At 43.7% G+C, this 26,615-nt stretch overlaps 1 protein-coding gene across 10 annotated transcripts in view; it reads left to right on the top strand.

Annotated features, from left to right (window-relative positions):
• Positions 1-2,634: 2,634 nt before the first annotated feature.
• The window catches only part of LOC110523649 (guanine nucleotide exchange factor VAV2), a 236,066-nt gene continuing 212,085 nt past the window's right edge, over positions 2,635-26,615 (top strand). For all 10 annotated transcript variants that reach the window (XM_036977312.2, XM_090234586.1, XM_090234582.1 and 7 more), the window contains exon 1: positions 2,635-3,960. In XM_036977312.2, the coding sequence (XP_036833207.1) occupies positions 3,757-3,960 (204 nt within the window). In that variant the 5' untranslated portion in view covers positions 2,635-3,756. The remainder of the gene's footprint in view (positions 3,961-26,615) is intronic.

Consider the following 26,615-nt stretch of genomic DNA (forward strand, 5'->3'; position numbering starts at 1 on the left):
GGTTTGTGCTGGAGGGAGACTTGTACTGTGTGACCCCCCCCCCCCCCCCCCCCCCCTTCTCACAGTGGCATATGGAACATGTTACCTCTTTGCCTCGAACAGCCCTGGGCCATGATGGATCAATGCCACAACTTCAGTGACAACTAATCGTGTCTGCAACTTGGGGCCATCACTCACTCTGTAGCTGGCCACAATCCATGACAAAACAACACAGACATAGCCTACCCAACATCCATTACAGATAATATGATAGGCTAACCGTATATCTTGAGTAAATTGAATTGTGATACTATATTTTTGTTGACCCTGCAAAAGAGATTATGGGAGGGGGAAGGCTGGGAACAGGATGCAGTAGCTCCAAAGCAATATGTGTTACATTGTTTCACTCAAACACTGAACAATACACCTGAATGATACACCTGCAAGTTGAGGTTACTTTGTATCCATACACTGACAATAAATCATCCTTGTAATGTGCAGTAGAGCATATGAGGACACCGAGGTCCGGACCTCTAATTCTTTCAACAACAATCAGTCAGGGTCTCAACCTACTGTTGAGAGTTGGAATAGTAGAATACACAAGGTACAATTTCAAAACTTGGTTGTGCATCAGCAGTTTTCCTCTTATTATGTCACTCACTGACAGTCACTCAATTAGCCCATGTCAGTTAAAGATTCACTATGCAGAAATCGCACTGCATTTTCCTGGTTGCAAAAATTCTAATAGTTTGCCTAATTTAAGTTTATGTGACAAAACAAGCAAGTATAGTGTAGTGAATCATTGTACCATCTAAACCGCTGTGAAATATCTATTCCATAACCAAGAATATTGTATTTTCAGCTGTTTGAAGCTGGTGTATCAAAACCAAAAGTTAAAGAAACACAAATGAAAGAAGAAGAATGGGAAGCATAGAAATAGGGCACATAAAACAACAGGTCTACCGCTTCTTAGACTTACTTTCAATGAGAATGACAACTCTATAAGTCACATTTCTATGTGAATTTTGTCAGGTTCCCCAAAAAGTTACATATTTCATCTTTAAACTATTTTAGATTGGTAAATTAGTTTAGTTAGTCTAGCCAGCTATCTTGACCCTAACCAGTCAGGCTTCAAGACGGGTCACTCAACCGAGACTGCACTATTCTGTGTCACGGAGGCTTTCCGCACTGCGATAGCTGACTCTCTCCCCTGTTCTCATCCTCCTAGATCTATCCGCTGCCTTTGACACTGAACCATCAGATCCTCCTCCACCCTCTCAGGGCTGGGCGTCTCAGGCTCTGCACGCTCTTGGATTGCATCCTAGCTGGCAGGCCGCTCCTACCAGGTGACTTGGAGAGGATCTGTGTCTGCACCAGATACTCTCACTACTGGTGTCCCCCAGGGCTAGGTTCTAGTCCATCTCTCGGCACTGTCATATCCTCACATGATCTCTCTTATCATTGCTATGCGGATGACACTCAACTACTTTTCTCCTTCCCCCTGCTGACACCCAGGTGGTGACACGCATCTCTGTGTGTCTGACAGATATCTCAACTTGGATGTCGGCCCACCACCTCAAGCTCAACTTCGACAAGACAGAGCTGCTCTTCCTCTCGGGGAAGGCCTGCCCGCTCAAAGACCTCTCCATCACGGTTGACAACTCCACAGTGTCAGCCTCCGAGTGTGCAAAGAACCTTGGTGTGACCCTGGACAACACCCTGTCGTTCTTTTTAAACATCAAAGCAGTGACTCGCTCCTGCAGGTTCATGCTCAACAACATCTGTAGAGTACAACCCTGCCTCACACAGGAACAGGCACAGGTCCTAATTCAGACACTTGTCTTCTCCCGTCTGGACTACTGCAACTCGTTGTTGGCTGGGCTCCCCGCTTCTTCCATCAAACCCCTGCAACTTATCCAGAACACTGTAGCCTGCCTGATTTTCAACCTTCCCAACCTTTCTCTCGACACCACGCTCCACCGCACACTCCACTGGGTTCCAGTCGAAGCTCGCATCCAATAGAAGACCATGGTGCTTACCTACGGAACAGCAAAAGAAACCCTCCTCACCTCGACTCCCCCCAACACACACACACACACAAAACTTAAACAGCACTTGCACTTGACCCCTTCACCCCTTCTAGCTCTGACTTTACTGATATCTACGACATTGAGGAAAAATGTACTTTCTATGCCTGTGATATGTGGTTGTCCCACCTACCTATCTTAAGATGAATGCACTAACTGCTAAATTACTATAATGTAAATTTAGTAATCATGGCTGAAGGGGTCCTGACCTCCAGGTGGCCCCCATTGATTGTGTTAGTCACTGTCACTCAAATGTCATATTAACATGGCAAAAGTAATTGCAAAATGTGAAGAATTGCAGTTTTAAAACTGCAACAACAAAAAGTTCCGTAAAGCAAACGTAGTTGTCTACCTTTTGTTTAAAAAAAAAATGTGCTAAAAGATCCCTTTGTATGAATAACATTACATACACTTTTGCTGTTCTCCAAATAGCATTTAAGATTTTTTAAATTGTATCGAAATGCAGTAAATGAGTTTCAACTTTCTTAAAATGTGCATTACAATCATTCCCACACGTGAGCGTGCGTAAACCAGAACCAACTGAACCCACGTTCAACATCGCCGCCCTCTCTACAGCCAAGCGCGTTCACGCTTTCTCTCAAACCTTCAGAATAGCGCGGCGGGGAGTAGAGAGACTGCAGAACACCACAATCCGTAACAAAAAAACGCGGAGGGGGAACAAGAAAGAACATAGAAACGGATTATTGGAGCATTTTTAAACGTTTCTTTCTATTAAAGTTGGTGTTTGGTATTCTGAGAATGACGAGAACGTGATTTTTTTCCTCCTGGACATGTTTCTGTTGGAGTTTGTGAAATATGTTTTCGAGTGCATTGTGGATAGGCTGAATGTTGAGTGTGACATCGTAAGAAAATTCATTTGATTTATCACAGTGTTTTACATTGAAATGTAATTGTTATCTATCAGAGCGGCATAGGAAATTGTATAGAGAAACTCTTAACAACCAGAAACTCTGGGTAGTTACGCAAAATACAATGGTATGTCGCTCTATACTGAGTGTCAGAACTGATTGTCTCAGCTGTTCAAAGTCATTTTTTTCCGGAGACAACGGTTTTGGACAGCAAGCTTGCATGATAGGTTCAATATTGAAATTTGGTAGGCTTTAATACACAAGCAAAGAAGATATTGGGGCATTATTATTCCCAATAGCCTATCTGTGATTTAAAACGTTTAGCCTACAATCTGGATTATGAGCTGAGTTCTAACACCTTCTGGATATGCAAAATCAACTTCGAGAATGAAGAAAAGGAAATTGTTTTCCCGGTAGTTCACATTGGTCTGTTTATTCAGAAGGTAATTTACACATTACATCGTGTTCATTTAATGTCGTCAACTTCTGAATGTTATGGTCAGAAACTCACGTCACTTGTTCAAAAGACTGAGCTGGACATGTTCTGACTGTGCTCCACTGGACATAGCCTATTTGAACAGAGCTGGAGCCAATTATATAAACTTAATCGGAAAACTAAAGTAGAACACTATTTTACCATAATTGTAAAGTTATCAGTTTCCTTAATACATGGGAAAATAATACAACTAATCACATTTTAATTGAGATTTGGATTTTAACACTGGTGGAAGGATTGCTTCGGTTGCGCACTGGAAGCGGCTGAATTTTGCCCACAGAGGCGGCTGTCGAATTTGAGTGTGGAACACACCCCCCAAGCCGACATGGAAGAGTGGCGGCAATGCGGGCGATGGTTGATAGACTGCAAGGTTTTGCCCCCAAACCACCGGGTCGTGTGGCCTTCTGCGGCCGTGTTCGACTTGGCACAGGCGCTACGAGACGGAGTGCTCTTGTGCCAAATGTTGCACAACCTCTCACCGGGGTCTGTGGACCTAAAGGAGATCAACTTCAGACCCCAAATGTCACAGGTATGTCAAGATGTCTTTTAGGGGCCTATTTGTTGTCAATTACCCACAGCAGTTATGTCAGTGTCATTACACTGATATTCATGGTGAATGGTTAATGTGCTCTCCATGCAAGTGGTTTTTGAAACATTCTTTACATGCATAAATAGTTATTTTGAGTGCAATCAGCACAGTGTTCACATTCAATAATCATGCAACAGTTACACAGTCCACAACAGTACAGTTTGTCGCCAACCTGTACTTTCTTGGGGCCCAATGGGTGTCACTGTTGAGCACTTGTGATAGTTCCAGATATTCTCCACAACACACAGGGACCTTACCATTGTATTGCATGTTTAAAGTGTTTCCAGATTTCTATGACATATGACCTATAATTACTTAAGTGAAATTGATTGCCTTCCCAAAAATGGCAATTAAATATGTTGAAAAGCAGTTTATCTGTGTTGGAATGGTGTGGGCGTACCCCAACAACAATGTGTGGGCGTATACCGGTCATTATCAAAATTCATGTGAGCAGACCGCTGATTGGCCAGCTCATCCTCTGAGGAAATGGCAAGCATTTTTGTTTCGTTTAAGGTGTTTTTTTTTCTTCTCCAATTTCTGCTTTGGCCACAAATACGAGTATAGGACAAGTCAACAACATTATTTGGGTATGAGTTAACACTATGAACTTTTAAAAGTGAGATTTTCACTAGACAGTTACTTTAATTGAATTAAATAATTCTAACTTAAGCTACATTTAGAAACATTGAGTAATTGCCATGTGAGTGAGAGGTGTGTCTGCAGTGCAGCAAAAGCTTTTTGTAGTTCAGTGGAACATTTAATAAGGCTTGGGTAGCACAGGGTCTAGGTAGACCGTGGTAATACCGAAGAGGGCATGTGGTCAGTCAGACCAAACAATTTGGTTTTCCTTTATTCTGTGACTCAGGTGCAAAGTGGAAGAGACTGGTTGGAGAGTTTTGAAGCAGAAGACTTTGTTGGTTTGATGTTGAGGGAAATTTAGGGAATATGGCTTTGTATCAACACAGTTGAATGGGTGGAAAAGCCAAACTTAAGTCACTTTTGGAATGTGGCTTGCTGCCAAAGTGCTGCTTAGTTGGCGAACTGAAGGGGAGTACTAACCTCAGCATATAAAGTGACTTTATCATAACATGAATCCTCCTCACTTCCAGGTGATAATGTGTCTGTGTGTGGTGTGCCTCACATCCTCAGAGATGGTGTCACCCCACATTGTCATCACAGCTCATCCCGGTCACCCATATGAGGATTACACAACTTGCTCAGTGGATGGAAAGTGGGTCTATTTTGATTGTGATTAAAAAGACTACTGAACAACTGTTTATGGTGAGAGATCAGTAAGATGGCCACAGTAAATGGATGATGGGTTCATACAGGTTTCTTCCTGTCCAACTCCCTTTCATGTGCAATGCTCACACTTGAAAAACATTTTTAAGAGTGTTTATGTCCACTTGTTCTCTTTTTGGTCTTGGCTCCTTCTGTGCTGTGTGCACCTTCCCATTTACACCAGAGATCTGTATATAATGATGAGATGCTCATATCTCTGCCCTAACAATGGGAGTCGTTGTCCAAAGGTGGAAAGGCAGGTGACAAGCTTAGGTCCAAAATAAGCCCATGGAAACTCATTGGGCTCATTTTGGACAGTTTTTGGCCAGAGTGAAACCTCTGGCTTCACCTCTTCCTCTCTTTTTACACACACCAAGCCTCTCCCCTTGCCACTCACAACAACAGCGATGAGAGAACACTTCTTCTACTCGATTTCAACTGCTATTAGCATTTGAGGTTTGGTCCAACAGAACTGGTCATATTAACACCGAAACAGATTGAGAAATGATTTTACTGTAATAAGAGGAGAAGTTAATATTTCTAAGGATACCCTTTTTATGTCTCAACTCCTCAAATTGTGCGCAGAGCAGACTACTAAAACGGGAGTATCAATGAACATTGATTCTAGAAAATGAATGCTCAGTTTGTTGCGTGGCATTGCGGTACCACCTACCGCTAACAGCATTTTAGCAATTAGGGAATGTTTATTATGCATGGTTCTGGTTGAATTTGGAACAAATCGGGGATATTCATAGACCGACTTGAAACCCAGATCAGTGATTATTGCAAAAAGCAGGTTAAACTATTTCAATAAAATAATGACATTTTGTGGAAGGCATATATTTAGCCTAGGTATAATTTAACCTGAATTCACTAGATTATTGCTGACTGTTTGAAATGCAGTCTATTTTACTTTTAATTGCGCAAAAAGCTTATATAGAGAAAACACAAACAAAATTGAGAATACACTCACCGTCCAGTTTATTAGGTACACCCATCTAGTACCGGGCCAGACCCCCTTTTGCATCCAGAACAACCTTAATTCTTCGGGGCGTGGATTCTACAATGTGTCGGAAATTTTCCACAGGGATGATGGTCCATGCTGATGCGATAGCATCACGTAGTTGCTGCAGATTGGACGGCAGTACATTCATGCTGTGAACAGCCCGTTTCATCTTATCCCAAAGATGCTCTATTGGGTTGAGGTCAGCAACAATGTATCAATTGGTATCAAGGGACCTAACGTGTGCCAGGAAAACATTCCCCACACTATTACACCACCGCCACCAGCCTGTACCGTTGACACCAGGCAGGATGGGGCAATGGACTCATGCTGCTTACACCAAATCCTGACTCTGCAATCAGCATGACCACTGGAGCTGCTGCTTCTTGCTTTTAGCTGATAGGAGTGGAACCCGATGTGGTCTTCTGCTGCAGTAGCCAATCCGTGATAAGGATCAACGAGTTGTGCGTTACGAGATGCTGTTCTATACTCCGCTGTTGTACTGCTCCGTTATTTGTCTGTTTGTGGCCTGCCTGTTAGCTCGCACCATTCTTTCCATTCTCCTTTGACCTCTGCCTGCTATATATAGCAAGCCACGACCACACGACTTACTGTCTAGGAGCGATCCATTTTCGTGACTGGGCTGGTCTACCTAATACACTGTCCGGTGAGAGTATATCGCGAATAGCCTATGTTTGAATAAATTGAGTTATGCACCTGCTGTCTCTAACTCTGAATGATCGGCTATGAAAAGCCAACTGACATTTACTCCTGAGGTGCTGACCTGTTGCACCCTCTACAATCACTGTGATTATTATTATCTATGAACGTTTGAACATCTTGGCCATGTTCTGTTATAATCTCCACTCGGAACTGCGAGAAGAGGACTGGCCACCACGCAGAGCCTGGTTCCTCTCTAGGTTTCTTCCTAGGTTCTGGCCTTTCTTGGGTGTTTTTCCTAACCACCGTCCTTCTACATCTGCATTGCTTGCTGTTTGGGGCTTTAGGCTGGGTTTCTGTACAGCACTTTGAGATTGTCTGATGTAAAAAGGGCTTTATAAATACATTTGATTGATATGATTTTTAGGTCATATCACTAAGCCCTATTCTGTAGCTCGTGGGCTACGTGTGACACTTCGATATGCCCACCAATCCCGTGCCACAGCCCCAGTGTGAGGCTGCGGTGGGAGAGGGGCTCCTCTGTGACAAATTGGGTTAAACAAAATCCTGGCAGCAGAACAGGGGGTAGTTATTTATCACATGGAAAAGGTCAGTGTGTGTTCTCTGTGCTTTAATGCAAAGGACATACAAATTCACCACCTCACTGCCAAATGAATTGGAAGTGAGGGAGGCCATTACACTTTTGGCTCTTTATGAAAGCTGTATCACTCAACAGCTCCAAGTGCTACCTGATTCTGTCTCAGAACATCACTTACAAATCATCATTGATCACCATATCCTAAAGACCTATTTTCTGTTATGATGATGATAATGTAGAAAAAGTGAAGTGATGTCAGGGGTGGTAGTGTGTATACTTCTTATTATCCCCTCAGAACAAAATAAGGGCTGGATGGAACACTGTGACACTTGTGGAAGATGTCACGATGAACATTTGTGCCAAATGTATATAATAAGAGTTCTTCATTGCCTATTTATAATGTTTGCCAAACCCACAGCCATTCTACTCGTATTATCAGTCTCGCCTTAAAACACATACGTAACCATCTTTATTTACCATTGTCCAGTTGTAATGCATGCTGTATTTGTGATTTAACCATTCAATGCTCTTCTGCCTTCTTTGTGCACTCATGATTTATACTAGTTTCACTCAAGGAATATAAATTATTGTGTTTTCACTGACCTTGGTGTGAATCTCAACAGATGAGGCTGCCTTCTTAGAATACTTGTTGTTTTAAGCTAGGCCTAGTCTAATATCTTTTTAACACACACTCAAGGTAAACAAGTAAAATACCTCATGAGCATTGTGTGTTTGGTGGTGGAGCTGAGATCATATTCTGAATATCTCGCCATAGGCTCTGTCTGAAAGAGAGAGACTGAGGTGTGCTATCTGATGCCTTCTGTGTATTGTTCTTCCAATGTTTTTTTCCCCTTTTTTTCTCTTGTAGTGAAGTAGCTTCAAATGCCTTTAGGATGACTGTGTTTGTGCTGTACCTGTTTAGACTGCTTTACTGCTCGCCTAGCCCTGGGGCTGTGTCTCTGCTCCTCTCAGAGCAGTGACGGTGTCTCTCGACACTCTACTGGGCTTTAGAGAACACACTGAGGCTGACGCTTCCACTCACACAAATGGAGCTTATTTCTCTCTGTTTATATACAGTGATGGATGGTGTAAACACCTGTATTCTTTGTCCAGTCTTTAGTTTTTATGTTAGATAAATATCCCTTTTCTGCATCTACTGCTGTTTACACTGGATTTTTCATGGTGGATACAGGATATTTATATATCTTTGCTAGGTAGGGCTGTCAATCACTCATGTTCTATTACATGTATTGCCTCTTGAGTTCTCTATATACAAACAACATACACAAACAAAATGATGTTTCCTCCAAAGCTTTGTCCCTGCAGGCTTTGAAATCCCTGCTTTGGAATCCCTGCCCTGCTAGAGCTGCCCCAGGCAACATTAATTGCTGTTATTGTGAAGTGGCTCAGCCATAAAGTGGAAGGCCACACAAGCTCACAGAACGGGACTGCCGAGTAATGTAGCGCGTAAAAAATGGTCTATCCATGGTTGCAACACTCACTAGAGAATTCCAAACTGCTTCTGGAAGCAAGGTCTGCACAAGAACTGTTCATCGGGAGCTTCATGAAATGGGTTTCCATGGCTGACAAGCCGCACACAAGCCTAAGATCACCACGGAACAATGCCAAGCATTGCCTGGAGTGGTGTAAAGCTCGCTGCCGTGGAAACGCTACCCTGTTGCCCACAATGGAATTTTATGAATGCCCATCCGTCTGGTAGGCCCACCGTTTGTAAAACAGGCTGCTGCATTGGCTTTATTAGTCCTGATTCCTATGACTATTCAATTTGGTTATTTAAGCTCTGAATATCAGCTATCTAACTTTATCAGGAGTTATCGTGAGCCTATTTGCAATGTGTTTACACAGCGGGAAATCCAGAAGTATTTTCTTTTTCACTCTGATCAGCTTGTCAAAAATGTATGAATACAAACTTGAAACCACTGATCATGACAATGGGGTGAAACACCTGGACAACTGTTGTGATTGTCCATTTTACTTTGACCTGTCCTGTTTTTAAGGATGTGTTTGTCCACCTAACAGCGCATTTTCTTATTCGATTGACCGCCATTTAGGTTCGGCTATTTGATCAGAGAAACCTGCATGATGTAAAAAAGTGTCCATCTCATTACATTGTCATACATTTTATCTCCTGCCTGTAGGCTACAGAAAAGTCCACATACTCTTTCTACCATATCCTTTATCTGCTATATGATTTATGTCAAATTATTTTATTGACGGAAGGATGGTGGAGCGCGGAAGCGATGTGTCTCTCCAACAGCACCCTGGAGAGGCGTGCCGGAGATGGACAAGCAAAATATGTTGCGCCCCTGCATTAGACAAAGTGGGCACTGCTTATCACAGGGCGGTATCAGTGCTCACGTAAATAGTCCATATGCCACTGTTTTATGTGTTGTTGTTGGAGGTGCGTCTTGGTCAGTTTAGCTCAGAAATGCAGACCTCGTAAATCTGCCGCCATAGGCATCTGCCGGCTGTTTTTTGGATTTGGCTGGTCATGTTTTGGAATTGTTGTGATGGCTGAAATCAAAGGTAAGGATGTGAACTGAAACATGACATGGAGAATCCCAGCCCACCTACCAATTCCAACTTCAGGGCAGCTTCATTTCTGCTTCCCTTGGGACCACTCTGGTGTGGGGGATTGTCGTTAACCCTCATTATCTCTGGGGTAATTTCATCTGTTCATTTAGTCTGACCCCTTGGCAGTCGGATGTAGGTAATACCACTAATGGAGCTCGTTATGAACACTTCCTGGGTCGCACAGCTGTGATTCTGCCAGCAAAAATGTATGGGATTGAAACAGAGGGAATAGGGGTAGGCTTTATTCTGAGATTATGATTTGCTGTTTTTCATCAACGCACAACTCAGGACAAAAACACCCATGTTGGAAGAGTTAATTCGCTAGACCGGACATCTGATCCTCAATCAGTTATTGTGCACAATGCTGAAATCCTTCATTGAGGCTGCTGGTGCTGGAACATTTCATCAGTTCCTTCATTCTTCTCTGCACAGTCCTGAGGGACCACTATGGTGGTAGTCTACAATATGAGCTCACTGGAAATGTGGGGAACTCCACAGAACAGCGCAAGGGAGTCAGTGACAAGGAGAGAGGGGAAAAAGCAGGTGATGTCATGTAAAGCATCCGTACTGTGTTTCTGTTACTTGAATAAAGAGCATGTCATTCTGAAGACAGAGCTTTTCTCCATGTTGTCAATGGATACACCCTGACCAAGCCCAAGGCTCCTAGAGAACCAACTCTGGACACAGAGAAAGCCTCCATACTATGTTTCTGCTTCTTGGATAAAGAACATGTCATTCACAAAGCGTCCAGAGTCCAAGGTCAAATGAGACTGGTATGATACGGAGAAAGCTGATGCATTGTGTGGCTGCAGAGGACCATCCGACCCTTATCACTAGTGACATGAGAACCTACTAAACCAGAGAGCGAGATGAGGGAGACAGAAGCATGTTTATGGGGAGCTTTATTGATTCTAAAAATGCTCCTGCAGGGTGCTTGTTGTGGGTTATTAGCATGGACATGCTGGGGAATGAAGCCTTACTTTTTTTCAGAGCATGCTCTTTTGGGCACCAGAGAAGAAGAGAAAGAGAAGGGTACAGCGTTGTCTGTAAGGAGCGACAAAACAGACGCCTGCAGCGCCCTGACATACAAGTTAATCTCAGACCACCCTCTCCTGAAAGTTATTTTCCTGATCACATGTCTAAGACTGACTGACAGCATCAAGTTTTCATTGTTGTCAACTCAATGTTTAGCCATTGTTGGTACGGTATTGTTGTCAATAGGATACAGGTTTTGGTAGTGGTGGTAGATGGATTCTGGCTGCATCTTGCGGTGGTGGAGGAATCTGATGAGGATCTGGATAGTGCTGCAGGGAGAGGAACAGAAGTTCCCTATCTCATTCTAAATGCCTCCTCTTCTCCCAGCTCCACTACAGCTACAGCAGACCCTCGCTGGGGAAGAGATAAGCCGCTTCATATTTTCTCTCTATGAGAAAAATATGTTATTCACTCTCTGTGACACACTGCCTCGTGGTGACTTACTATAGACTCTATAGACATCTCTGGGATGCAGGGCCCATGGATTTCTCACACTTACATAACATCGCCAACAAAAGCGTCAATACCCCTTTACTGACCTGTATTGATCCTATCACATAATTGGCTGTGGAATAGGAAGGGCACAGAGATAGGGTTACCACATTAGACACAATTCCGTAAAAGGCCAGTCAGTGGGTATTGATCTGCTGCACAGCTGACTCTCTTGTTAATCATGCAAACAAAGCGGAACAGCATGCTGTGCACACCGCAGAGTGGAAGGAAGGGATCATTTCCCCTCCCTCTATCTTACTTCTACTTGTATGCCGCCAGCCCACCAATGGATTTGTGGATATCCTTCTTGAAATGGTCTCAAAATAAACAATTTCCTTTTTCAATATGATCCAAGCATGTGGTAAAACTAGTCAATATTGTTCTAGCCTACTGTTCCATGATATAATACAGGTGTTCCCACACTTGTTCACTGGTTGGCAACCCTTCCAGCATTGGGGAACATCACCTGTGTAATAACACTTACTGTCTTTATTGTTTATTTTAAACTAAATAGCCAGACTGTAGAGAATTCTGGAGCTGTGTCTGTTGCCCCTCACCACAGTGCTAGTGTTGATTATGGAAATGGTTTATGATTTCCTCTGTCCATTCCACGTGTATCTGTAATCTTTCTGACAACTAGGCAAATCCCCCAAAGGCCATGTTCCGGGGTCGGAACAGGCAGATGCAAAGCATCATCCTGGAGGGTGCAGAGCAAACACTGGCCTTGCTATCCCACTGGAGGCTACAGGAAGCCTGCTGCTAGAGAAACTTTGAATAAAGTTGTGCAGGGTTCGTGAAGATCAGCTCATTTGACTGTTTTCAGATAGCTGACAAGTCATTTTAATATAGCTAATCCACCTCTTGAATGATAAATGAAGCATAGCTGTTACTTGGCACTGCAGGACTTTGTCAATTTACCAAGATGATGAGGAAGGTAGTCTGAATTCTGTGTATGTTCAAATCTCCAGTGGGTTATTCCAATCCTCTGTTATGGAGGTGTAATCTGTTGAGATGGCTATCCAATGAAATGGACAATCATCTCACTTTCGTTGTGGTTTAGTTGCAGTTTGCTCACTATTTATCAGTCTTTCTTTGTGAGGACCAGTGGAGTCTCCTCAGAGGAGGAACATTTCTCCTCAGTGAATTAAATAAAAATAGTGACAACTTTTTTTAATCATTTTTATGTAAAACTATACTAAATATTTTCACGTCACCAAATAATTGATTAAAACACACTGTTTTGCAATGAAGGTCTACAGCAGCCTCAACAGCACTCTGTAGGGTAGCACCATGGTGTAGCCGGAGGACAGTTGGTTTCCATCCTCCTCTGGGTACATTGACTTCAATACAAAACCTAGGAGGCTTGTGGTTCTCACCCCCTTCCATAGACTTACACAGCAATTATGACAACTTCCAGAGGATGTTCTCCAACCTATCAGAAGCTTATAGCATGAACTGACATGTTGTCCACCCAATCAAAGGATCAGAAAATGAATCTAGTACTGAAAGCATAAGCTACAGCTATCTAGCACTGCAGTGTATAACATGTGGTAAGTAGTTAACTCGAAGAGAAAGACAATTCAACAGTTTTGAACAAATTAATTTCTTAAAAAATCAAGGAAAAGCAAGTGAGAGAGCAAGAAAGCTAGCCATATTTTGTAATCATTTTTTAGCTAGCTAATGCAGCTAGCTACTTTAGCCTACTTAGCATCCCTCTCTATTTGAGCTGGGTGTTTGTGAGCTAGCTGGCTATGGCTATCCAACACTGAAACTCTTCCAAGTCGAGGAAGTTTGACTAATCTATTGCCACCGGGGCCTGCCAGTGTAACTGCTAAACTGCTTGCTAACTATACATTTTAGTGCATGATTGTAGCGGGTTCACTAGAGCATTAGTTCTAGTAGGTATGTTTACTATGATATCTAATATGATGACAATGATGTAGGCTGTGTGTAGCTATTAGTGGTTATGATATGAATGTTTAGCTTGGAAATGTTTTTTCTTGATTTGTTGTGCACTGAAGTCCACAAGCAAAGGGAAAAGGTGAGAGGAAGAGAGTATGTAGACGTGAGAAGGAATTATACAACGATCAAAGGGATCAGGGTGTTTGTATGTGGCTGCTATTAAACTGAACTGTGTTTGCGTGTGATGAGAGGTGTATTCATTCTACTGATTCTGTTGAAAAAAAATCTTAAACAGAAGCAAACGGAACAAAACGGGGAGAAACATACCTGAATTTGTCCAATAGAAACATGTTTGTGAAATCATGCATGTCCCTCTGTCTGACATTCAGAGCTCACCTGGCCCTCCAGAAGCACTTACCCTCATTAGCAGACAAAGATTTAACTTGTTTGCAACTGTTGGACTAATGAGTACACCCTAGATCAGTTAGATGCAGACAAGAGTGTGCAAGGTGGTATTGAATGTGTCAATGTCTGTCACCTTGATTCCAAAAATGTATCTCCACCTGTGCACTTATATTGCAAACTTTCAGTCATAGGCTAGGTTGTAACATCCTCATGATGGGTACAGGGAAAATGCAAGTATCATGTAGTAGCCTAAATCTATCGATGTTACATTGAACTGGGTGAATGGGATATGAATGACAGTCATCCAACATGCTGTAATAGAAATAAGGCCAAGCTCATAAAAAAATTAAATAATCGTCCTCCCTCATCTTAAATGGCACCGACCACCACTGGTGTGGACTCATAACTAATGGGTGAGAAAAGGAAGGAATCCTTTCTCTCAGACAGTATTGACTAAAGCCTTGTTTTCTGTTACAAAGACAGGTTGTTCTGTCCATCCTTGATTGATGGTATCTGTAAATCCAATTTCTCAGGAGTGGGCCCAGGCAAAAATAACAACAGGTAATCCCATTTCCCATTTACAAATGTGGAGAAAAAGTTAAATCTGCCACCAGTTTGGCGTTAGCATAATGAAAGAGCGAGAGTGGGTAGGGGGGAGAGCTAAACAATTTAGAATGCATGCTGAAAGTGCCTGCCTGGGAAAAAAAACATAAGGGAGAGAGGAGAGGTGGCGAGAGGCTGATTGAGAGGAAGCTTTTAGTGGCTTTCTCCTGTGAAATCATGCATGTCCCTCTGTCTGACATTCAGAGCTCATCTGGCCCTCCACAAGCACTTACCCTCCATTAGCAGACAAAGATTTACCTTAACCACACCAGCCCCGTTCCCCAACTTAGATTTACCGACACCATATTGGCCTCTTAGGACGACAACGTTTCTACCCAAAACGCCAATGCTGTACTGAATGCTGAGATTCCCTTTAACTATGAGCAGTCTTGCCACTTAACAACACAGATTGACAGAGATTTACCTACGGTGCATTACTTGTGTGATGCAACCATTAGCAATGTCTACTGAGCTCTGGGAATTTGTTGAGGAAGTGTTGTAATACCATAGATATTAACTCGGTCGACCTATAAACATCTTGACATTCTTATGCTTTTCATTTGAAAGCAGTAACCCTTAGCCAAGTCTGTTTTGGTTGTTGGCTTCGTCTTGTCTGTCATATTCTGATCACAACCCCTCTCTGTGGTGTTTTTGTCTGGTGTTTTCCTCAGTTATGTTTTTTTCCCTTTCATTTTCTAAAGAGGTCCGTTGCTTCCCACTTCCTGCTCAGCCTAAGTACTGAGTGAGAGTTGTGTAATCCCCTCCCCCTCCACTGCTCTGAGCCAGACAACAAGAAACATCTGGACAGAGAATAGAGAGTTCAGAACACACCCATCCCCACCTTCAAGGAGCTCAACAATGCACCGGTTCAACTATGCGCTGCTTGGAATGTGGACCCCTGCCTCTCCAGCCAAACCCTCTGTACACTGCATTCTTAGCGTGACATTGCTAGTTCTGTTCAAACGTGTGTTAGTTTAGTCAGTGTTTTCTGAGTTTGCTTGTGAAAAAAGTATGTATATAGAGTTGTTTCTCTGTCTGTGGGGCAGGCTATTATTTTGTTCTAAGATTTGCATCAGGGAAAATGTATTGTTGTTGACTCTGAACAGATTGTTTTTTGGCAGGCAGGCAGGCAGGCAATCCTGCTTTTGGATTAGAGGCTCAGTGACAAGTGAGTTTTAACAACAACAATGGAGTTTTGACAGTATTTACCTACGCATTTCCATTCACATGGTGGATATGTGCAATTAGTTCAGTGTACTCCTGTTCCGGTGTCTCCCATAAAGCAGTTAGTCACTGGGTGGATGTCATCCTGTCCAGTGCCATTTCCTGCAGTCAGATGACCTAGTGGCCTCATGGGTGGAATGTTATTAATATTGTTAATAATTTCATAACTAATGAACATTATTTCAAAAACCGCAGAAAATCTGGTGTTTCTTTGTCAAGCGGTTTTGTTATATATCTTCTGTGATGTATATAAAGTGTAATATTGGTATGCAAACTCAAAATTGAATACATTTCATCTCTATTTCTGACATGGTACAGGTGTCTTCTTTTTTTTTAAATTCCATAACCATGTGTGTGAGGTGTATACGTTTGTTTCAAAGTAGATTTGTTTAAGACTACCAAGAGTCACTCTGTGTGCTCACTGCAGTAAAAGGCTAATCCAACCACCAACACAGCCATGCGCTGCCAAGGACCATAGCAGTAGGAGGATCTGTTCAACAGAAACAAAAGCTTTTGCCAGTTTAGGAAGAAGCAAGACCCCACAGTGCTGCTGTTGAGAAGGAAAGCAATGAGTTTCAGAGAAGAGGTCCAATACTGTTGTTACGTAATGATTTTCTACAACAGTGAGCATAACACACATGGGTGTGCAGGTGCACCAGCACCAAAATTAGAACCATGTGAAACTGAGAGGGGTACAGTACTTCTGCTTTGCCAATATTTTTCATACGGATTCACTCAGCCTTCTCTCTTTCCGTCCATGCAGAAATATGTTCCCCCCTTTCTGACCTCATGGTGCACATTTTCTTGGGGCAGGTGCTCATTGCCAGACTGTTATGAAGTACTAAGAAAGTGTAGTTGAGTGCAGCAGAACCGCTTCCACCTAGCAGTCATACTGTATTATTGAATGGGTTCTGTTATCTGCAAGAAAGTGGTCTTTAGGGATGTGGTTAGACTCAGTACTGTACATTGTGTAGAGAGAACAAAGGCGTTTTAGTTCATACATTTACTGTACATCTGCCCCAGGACAGTAGAATGGAACAGAAGAGTCCCTCTCTACATTTTCTCTTTTCTCCCATAGTCAGGTACTCAGTGACAAATTGGGCAGTATCCATTATTTTCCCCCAGAAAGATTTTCTTCTTAAGATTATTCATTTCCTTTACTCACCATTCTGCTGTCCTCCAAGTTAATTTAATATTTTGTCTTCTGTTTTAGCTCACTAGTTTTCCCTGTAAACCTGTATGTCTGTAGAGAGAGGACTATAGCCTACGTAGAGGATTAAACGTAGCAGAACGTGTTTTTCACTGGTGGACTAATGGGAGGCTTGTCCCTTAAATAAACTACAATTATTTTACAAGGTCAGACGAAAGTGTGTGTTGGGGTGGTGGTTGACCACTGGTGAACTTTGTGTGATGTTCATGTGCTCACATCTTAATTCGCACTCACCTTTTGTTTGTGTGTGTGTTCATGACTGTCCGTGTTAGAGACTAAGTGTCCATGCTCCAGCCTATCCCCTCCACTGCTCTCTTTCTCCTCAATCCTGCAGCCCCTCTTCTTCTTTATTGGGTGGCCTTGAGTGTGGAGTTTACTGTGGGAGTCTGAGATAGCGCTTACCCTAACCACCACCTTCAGACGGCCTCCTGAGATCAACTGCGTGGTCTGAACACATTCATCTTCCCACCATGCACTTCATCTCTCTCGCGACCTCACCAAGACCCTCAACCTCCACAGCAATGCATAGAGAAAGAGGGAGGGAGAGAGGTGAAAAGCACGAGTGAAATGGTGCTTCTTGGAATAGATATTGTAAGATGGAGAAAGATGGAAGGGGTTGTGAGAGTGAATGGGAGTGTGCACAAAGCATATTGAAGCTTTGCACACAAAAGAGTGTGTAGGTGTCAGATAAAAAAAGAGTTTTTGTGGAGTGGGCTGTGTGTTTGTGAGGTAGAAAGAAGTCGATTATACGAGAGGGAGAAAGCGGTAGAAGAAAGACTGATTGTGCGAGAGGCATCATTAATGGTGCTCTATTATCGGATGCTTTTGGCTCATCACATATTATCTCTGGCACAAATGAACAGTTGACATGTTCTAATATTAATGTCACATTTGTTGCACAGTAGGGCATCCAATACAAATCAAATCAAATAAATGTTATTAGTCACATGCGCCAAATAGAACAGGTTAGAGTGAAATGCTTACTTACAAGCCCCTAACCAACAATGCAGTTTTAAAAAATACAGATAAGAATAAGAGATAAAAGTAACAAGTAATTAAAGAGCAGCAGTAAAATAACAATAGCACGACTATATACACGGGGGTACCGATACAGAGTCAATGTGTGGGGACACAGGGGTTATTTGAGGTAGTATGTACATGTAGGTAGAGTTATTAAAGATGACAATAGAGAGTATCAGTGGTGTAAAGAGGGGGGGCACTGCAAATTGTCAGGGTAGCCATTACACTAGATGTTCAGGAGTCTTATGGCTTGGGGGTAGAAGCTGTTTAGAAGCCTCTTAGACCTAGACTTGACGCTCCAGTACCGCTTGCCGTGCAGGAGCAGAGAGATCAGTCTATGACTAGGGTGGCTGGTGTCTGTGACAATTTTTAGGGCCTTCCTCTGACACCGCCTGGTATAGAGGTCCTGGATGGCAGGAAACTTGGCCCCAGTGATGTACTAGGCCGTTCGCACTACATTCTGTAGTGCCGGTCGGAGGCCGAGCAGTTGCCATACCAGGCAGTGATGCAACCAGTCAAGATGCTCTCGATGGTGCAGCTGTATAACCTTTTGAGGATCTGAGAACCCATGCCAAATCTTTTCAGTCTCCTGAGGGAGAATAGGTTTTGTCGTGCCCTCTTCACGACTGTCTTTGTGTGCTCGGACCATGTTAGTTTGTTGGTGATGTGGACACTCCCTCAACCTGCCACACTGCAGCCCGGTCGATGAGAATGGGGGCGTGATCGGTCCTCTTTTTCCTGTAGCCCATAATCATCTCCTTTGTCTTGATCATGTTGAGGGAGAGGTTGTTGTCCTGGCACCACACGGTCAGGTCTTTGACCTCCACCCTATAGGCTGTCTCGTCGTTGTCGGTGATCAGGCCTACCACTGTACACCACATATTTAATGATGGTGTTGGAGTCGTGCCTGGCCGTGCAGTCATGAGTGAACAAGGAGTACAGGAGGGGACTGAGCACGCACCCCTGAGGGGCCCCTGTGTTGGGTCTAAGGTTTCTGGGATAATGGTGTTGATGTGAGCCATGACCAGCCTTATTAAAGCATTTCATGGTTACAGACGTGAGTGCCACGAGTCAGTAGTCGTTTAGGCACGTTACCTTAGTGTTCTTGGGCACAGGGACTATGGTGGTCTGCTTAGAACATGTTGGTATTACAGACTCGGACAGGGAGAGGTTGAAAATGCCAGTGAAGACACTTGCCAGTTGATCAGCTCATGTTCACAGTACATGTCCTGGTATTCCGTCTGGCCCATTGTGTGGCTCTTGGATATTTAATAGTGTTTTTTTTAAATGTCAAACACAAATGGCATTAGGTGTGTCTATTGAAAACACATTACTACAGAAAATGAGCTAAGCTTTGACGCAGATGAATTGTCAAACCGGGCTGATGATGGCTGGCATAGTAACTGGCGATCCTGATATATTCTCCCTGCTGAAATTACATTTGTGTAAGCCTAATCACTGCAGCAACCTTTTCAAAATCCCCAGCATCATTTACTGGAGATTTGATTAAGGACCGAAATCCAGCTTAGCACCATATGTTAAACCAGCCTGTGACTCAGAATAGCCTCGTGAATTTTTGGGAGAATGTAACACCCGTTGTGATATTCTCTGCTTAGGGTTGTAGTGTTGCACTGTTTTCTCTCTGGAACTGTCCACCTATTCTAACACATACCGTACACACAGAATGAATAAGCCCTTCAGTCAACTATCATTCCACACTCCTCTGTTAGCATGGGCTTGTTCACGTGTCTAGTGGTGCATATAGCATGTGTTACAAAACATCTCCAGGGTTTCTTCTGGATCAAAAAAGGGCTTAGGTGGTGGGCGCGGTACGGCCATCGGCATGGATGAATTTTAGAGAACATTTTAGAGGCCCAATCTTTGCATTATTTTGTATTTTAATGCAATTTCCTGCAATTCTACACATTTCTCAATGGAGCTGAGAGAAATATGGTCCAACTGGAGGCGTCATAAAAAATGCACCCCCCTCCCCAATGTTTAAAATACTTTCAATGTGTACACTCTCCCCCCTCATCAAATTATCAACACAAATCATCATTACCACCATAAATAACAATAACTGTAGCAACCCTGTGTTTAGAAACATGGATATTGACTTGTCCACTTTTTTTGTGGCACTGTCTATGCCATGAAGGGCTACGGGCCAGAAGGTTGAGGGTTCGCGACCACCACGGACGAGCTCCCTCTCCCTGTATCATTACACTACCATCAGAGGTGCTGCAGACAATTAGCAGATGGGGGGAAATCAGATTTATATTTATTTATAATTATATCCACCAACAGGTTTCTGAGCCAATGCACCACACACAACCAATAAGCAACACATAACTGCATACCGATTACTGACTTTGAGCGCTTATTATCATGGTTTGCGTTGTCAACACCACAATCAAGTATGTCAATCTCAACAAACTGAAAATACATCACTCTCTACTCAGTACTGAAGGCTTGGTTTGACACTTTTCCCGAATGTCATTCAACTTTTTGGTGTTTTGTAATAGATGTCTCTTTTCATTCATGGCCGTTGCACAGTTTGGATGCTGAAATTATATTTGAAAGGAGTGGATGAAAATTAGCAAGTAGCCTACAGGAGACTAGTCAGATTAAAACATTGTGACTAGTTGTTTATGCCACAAATAAAAAGGTATTATATTTTAAAAGTTAGGTTCTAGGTCAAGGAATCGGAAAGGAGGCAGAATCCGTGTTAAAGCTTTCCTGAATAACTGAGCCTGCTGGGAGCATAAGCCTGTGTGGCTACGACTATATAGGGTGATTTGGGAGAATAATGATCTGCAACAGACAGTACACCAGTATCAGAAGTAAAAATACTGTTCCTTTCTATAATTTATAATCTGTCGAGAGTAGACATACAACTGATTCTCATATCGCGAGGTGTTGTAAAAGTTGCACCCATAGTAATACTAAACAACCTTTGTACAACACCTATAAACCTCACCATGAGATTTCAGCCTTTTGGTATTGTAGCAAAGTGGGGCAGGGAATACAACTCGGGTGAACGACAAGCACCCTACTCATCAGGCCAATAGGGTTGACCCACTTGCTGGGAATTCAACTACTCAGCGTCCTAGCCATGCATTCCGATGGCCACACAGCCACCATCCCACTTCTGAGACCAGTGTAGCAAACGGCTACATTGGAAGTGAAACCGGGTCACTCATGCCAATAGGGTTAATGGCATAATTACATTTTAGGCATTTAGCAGGAGCTCTTATCCAGATTAGGGTTACGTGCCTTGCTCAAAAGCATATCGACAGATTTTTCACATATTCAGCTCAGGGATTCAAACCAGCAATCTTTCAGTTACTGACCCAACGCTCTTAACCGCTAGTCTACCTGCCACCCTCATCATGGCCCATATAGCGAAGATCGCGACAGTATAATGTTTTTGGAACAGTCACAGGGACCAGGGCACAGGGACCAGGGCAGAACAATATCTGATCTGTGTGTGTGTGTGTGTGTGTGTGTGTGTGTGTGTGTGTGTGTGTGTGTGTGTGTGTGTGTGTGTGTGTGTGTGTGTGTGTGTGTGTGTGTGTGTGTGTGTGTGTGTGTGTGTGTGTGTGTGTGTGTGTGTGTGTGTACAAAACTATAGGAACACCTTCCAAATACTGAGTTCCACCCCCTTTTGCCCTCAGAACCGCCTCAATTCATCGGGAAGGGACTTTCCAGGGGCCGAAACCGTTCCACAGGGATGCTGGCCCATGTTGACTCCAATGCTTCCCACAGTTGTCAAGTTGGCTGGATATACTTTGGGTGGTGGGCCCTTCTTGATACACACGGGAAACTGTTGAGCATGAAAAAATCAGCAGCGTTGCAGTTCTTAACACACGAGTCCAAGATGTCGTAGCAGTGCAGACGTGTTTTGTTCGTCTTCTCGTGTACTTTTGTATTTTCTCGTATTTTTTTGTATTTATTTCAATTTTATTTTCAATCTCTTCTCCATTTTAGTTCAATTATACCTTCCGGTAACCTGCCTCACCCAATGTGATACGGAACCTCTATTATTTAAAAATGTTCAACCTTATAGCAAGAACCACCTAGCCATCAGAAGCTAATCAGCTAATTAGCTACAAGCTATTTAGTCATTGTTAGCCACTGCTAGCGGCCTTTACCTTCTGCACAGATACCAGCCCTTTTTTTAGCTTGTATAATACTCTCCAGCCTACCAGTAACGGACTGTCTCTCCACTACAACGCCGGATTCCTGCTGTAATCCCTGGACCATTCTCCTGATCTTCACAGCTAGCTTGCACCCACCGAGTTACCCAGTACCGAAGCTATCCCTGAGGCCCACCTCCCGGCCTACTCAGTTGTTCACCCGGACTCCACCCAAACAAAGCTAGAACACACTACTCCACCGGATCCTTGCCGTAATTTATGGACCTTGGCACCTGATCACCGCTGCTACCGAGTGGCTATAGTGGCTAACACCCCTGCCCCGAAGCTAGCACCAGTTAGCCGTGAGCCAGGCGCATCTCCCGTATAGAAAACTAAATTACTACAACTACAATACCTCTTTCGCCATCTGGCTTGGATCCTTAGTCGACACGGCGCCCCGCCGCACCACCATGACTGGTCTGCTGACGAATACTCCATCCGCTGTGCCTTCAACCGGCCTCCGTCGGATGTCGGAGCAGACGCGTCTAGCGTGCTAGCGTGGTAGCGACTACTCCGCGGCTTCCCTGTTCCATCTATTGTTGCCCCCTGGACCCTATGATCACTTGGCTACATAGCTGATGCCCGCTGAACTGTCCATTAATCACGGTACTCCATTTTGTTTATTTTTTTGTTTTGTTTATTTATTTTTTTATCTGTCAGCCCCAGCCGCGAACTCAGGTTCTGTGTGTAGTTAACCGACCCTCTCTGCCCAGTCATTGCCATTTTACCTGTTGTTGTTTTAGCTGATTAGCTGTTGTTGTCTCACCCGTTGTTGTCTTAATTAGCTCTCCAAATCGACACCTGTGATTACTTTATACCTCACTGTATGTCTCTCTCATATGTCAATATGCCTTGTATAATGTTGTTTAGGTTAGTTATCATTGTTTTAGTTTACAATGGAGCCCCTAGTTCCACTCATTATACCTCTGATACCTCCTTTGTCCCACCTCCCACACATGTGGTGACCTCACCCATTATAACCAGCTTATCCAGAGATACAACCTCTCTCTTATCATCACTCAGTGCCTGGGCTTACCTCCGCTGTACCCGCACCCCACCATACCCCTGTCTGCACATTATGCCCCGAATCTATTCTACCACGCTGAGAAATCTGCTCCTTTTATTTGTCCCCAACGCTCTAGGCGACCAGTTTTGCTAGCCTCTAGCCGTACCCTCATCCTACTCCTCCTCTGTTCCTCAGGTGATGTGGAGGTAAACCCAGGCCCTGCGTGTCCCCAGGCACCCTCATTTGTTGACTTCTGTGATCTAAAAAAATCTTGGTTTCATGCATCTTAACATCAGAAGCCTCCTCCCTAAGTTTGTTCTATTCACTGCTTTAGCACACTCCGCCAACCCTGATGTCCTTCTCGTGTCTGAATCCTGGCTTAGGAAGGCCACCAACAATTCTGAGATTTCCATACCCAGCTACAACATTTTCCGTCAAGATAGAACTGCCAAAGGGGGAGGAGTTGCAATCTACTGCAGAGAGAGCCTGCAAAGTGCTGTCATACTTTCCAGGTCTATACCCAAACAGTTTGAACTTCTAATTTTAAAAATGAACCTCTCCAGAAATAAGTCTCTCACTGTTGCCGCCTGCTATCGACCCCCCTCCGCTCCCAGCTGTGCCCTGCACACCATTTGTGAATTGATCACCCCCCATCTAGCTTCAGAGTTTGTTCTGTTAGGTGACCTAAACTGGGATATGCTTAACACCCCGGCAGTCCTACAATCTAAGCTAGATGCCCTCAACCTCACACAAATCATCAAGGAACCCACCAGGTACAACCCTAAATTCGTAAACATGGGCACCCTCATAGACATTATCCTGACCAACTTGCCCTCCAAATACACCTCCGCTGTTTTCAATCAGGATGTCAGCGATCACTGCCTCATTGACCGCGGACCCATAGCGGATACAGGCAAACGACCACCCCTCATCTCTGTCAAACTCTCCCTAAAACACTTCTGCGAGCAGGCCTTTCTAATCGACCTGGCCCGGGTATCCTGGAAGGATATTGACCTCATCCCGTCAGTCGAGGATGTCTGGTCATTCTTTAAAAGTAATTTCCTCACCATCTTAGATAAGCATGCCCATTCAAAAAATACAGAACTAAGAACAGATATAGCCCTTGGTTCACTCCAGACCTGACTGCCCTTGACCAGCACAAAAACATCCTGTGGCGGACTGCACTAGCATCGAATAGTCCCCACGATATGCAACTGTTCAGGGAAGTCAGGATACAATACATCCAGTCAGCAAAGCAAAGGCTAGCTTTTTCAAGCATAAATTTGCATCTTGTAGCTCTAACTCCAAACTGTTTTGGGACACTGTAAAGTCCATGGAGAACAAGACCTCCAACTGCTCTTAAACGCTATTAAAACCAAATGCATGCTTTTCAACCGTTCGCTGCCCACACCCGCCCGTCCGACTAGCATCACCACCCTGGACGGTTCCGACCTAGAATATGTGGACAACTATAAATACCTAGGTGTCTGGCTAGACTGTAAACTCTCCTTCCAGACTCATATTAAACATCTCCAATCCAAAATCAAATCTAGAATCGGATTTCTATTTCGCAACAAAGCCTCCTTCACTCAAAGCCTCCTTCACTCAAAGCCTCCTTCACTCACGCCGCCAAACTTACCCTCGTAAAACTGACTATCCTACCGATCCTCGACTTTGGCGATGTCATCTACAAAATAGCTTCCAACACTCTACTCAGCAAACTGGATGCAGTCTATCACAATGCCATCCGTTTTGTTACCAAATCACCTTATACCACCCACCACTGCGACCTGTATGCTCTAGTCGGCTGGCCCTCGCTACATATTCGTCGCAAGACCCACTGGCTCTAGGTCATCTATAAGTCAATGCTAGGTAAAGCTCCGCCTTATCTCAGTTCACTGGTCACGATAACAATACCCACACTGATCATCCCCAAAGCCAACACCTCATTTGGCCGCCTTTCCTTCCAGTTCTCTGCTGCCAGTGACTGGAACAAATTGCAAAAATCACTGAAGTTGGAGACTTCTTTCCCTCACCAACTTTAAATATCAACTATCTGAGCAGCTAACCGGTCGCTGCAGCGGTACATAGTCCATCTGTAAATAGCCCACCCAATCTACCTACCTCATCCCCATACTGTTTTTATTTTATTTACTGCTCTTTTGCACACCAGTCTACTTGCACATCATCATCTGCTCATTTATCACTCCAGTGTTAATTGTAATTATTCGCTCCTATGGCCTATTTATTGCCTACCTCCTCATGCCTTTTGCACAAACTGTATATATACTTTCTTTTTTTCTACTGTGTCATTGACTTGTTTGTTGTGTTATTGGCTTGTTTATTGTTTACTCCATGTGTAACTCTGTGTTGTTGTCTGTGTCACACTGCTTTGCTTTATCTTGGCCAGGTCGCAGTTGCAAATGAGAACTTGTTCTCAACTAGCCTACCTGGTTAAATAAAGGTGAAATAAAACAATAAAAATAAACTGGCACCTACTACCATAACCCATTGAAAGGCCTATTCACCCTTTGAGTGGCAAACACACAATCCATGTCTCAATTGTCTCAATGCTTAAGAATTCTTCTTTAACCTGTCTCCTCCCCTTCATCTACACTGATTTAATGGACTTAACAGGTGACATCAATAAGGGATCATCGCTTTCACCTGGATTCACCTGGTCAGTCTGTCATGGAGGTGTTCCTAATGTTTTGTAAACTCAGTGTATGTACGATATGCGTTTATGCCTGTGTGTTCAAGTGATGAAGATGCCTTCAAGTGGAAGCCGGGTGTCCTGGGGGGGTTTGGAGGGGTGGCATGGGGAAGACTGGTGCAGTTGTCACCCCACATCTCTGAAACAACCGCATAAGTTGGTGTTGGGGGTGGGGCGATGCCCCTTTCCTTCGACAGATAGCTCTACCAAACCTGACAGCCAGATGTCAGAGGCCTCCACGCCCTTGCACCCCTGCCGAAACCCGTCTTCTCCGCTTCTACAAAGATTAATTAGAAAGGGCCTGGTTCGATTCATCGGGACTGTCTGAATTGGAGCTGCAGCATCTGCAACACCTTAGTGGAAATTAAGAATGTCATAAAATAATCCTTCACCGGGAGGCCCCAGGAGGGTCTGGTTTAAATTTAAATTGATGGTGTTTACCAGGATGTGGATCCTCCATACTACATGTGGAGCTGAGGCGATGGTTTCCTGACAGAGGCCTTGAGCATGTCTTGGTGTAAACATAGCAGACCTTCACACATCAACCCCCCACCCACTTCAGAAGTGTGGACAAGGTCAAGCACAAACACCAACCAACAATTACTCCAGTGCAATAGTAGCATACCAAGACCTCTTAGCCCTTTGTCTGTGA

Source organism: Oncorhynchus mykiss, chromosome 5 (genome assembly GCF_057628025.1).
Source record: "Oncorhynchus mykiss isolate SJ-2025 chromosome 5, ASM5762802v1, whole genome shotgun sequence".
Taxonomy (NCBI): Eukaryota; Metazoa; Chordata; class Actinopteri; order Salmoniformes; family Salmonidae; genus Oncorhynchus; species Oncorhynchus mykiss.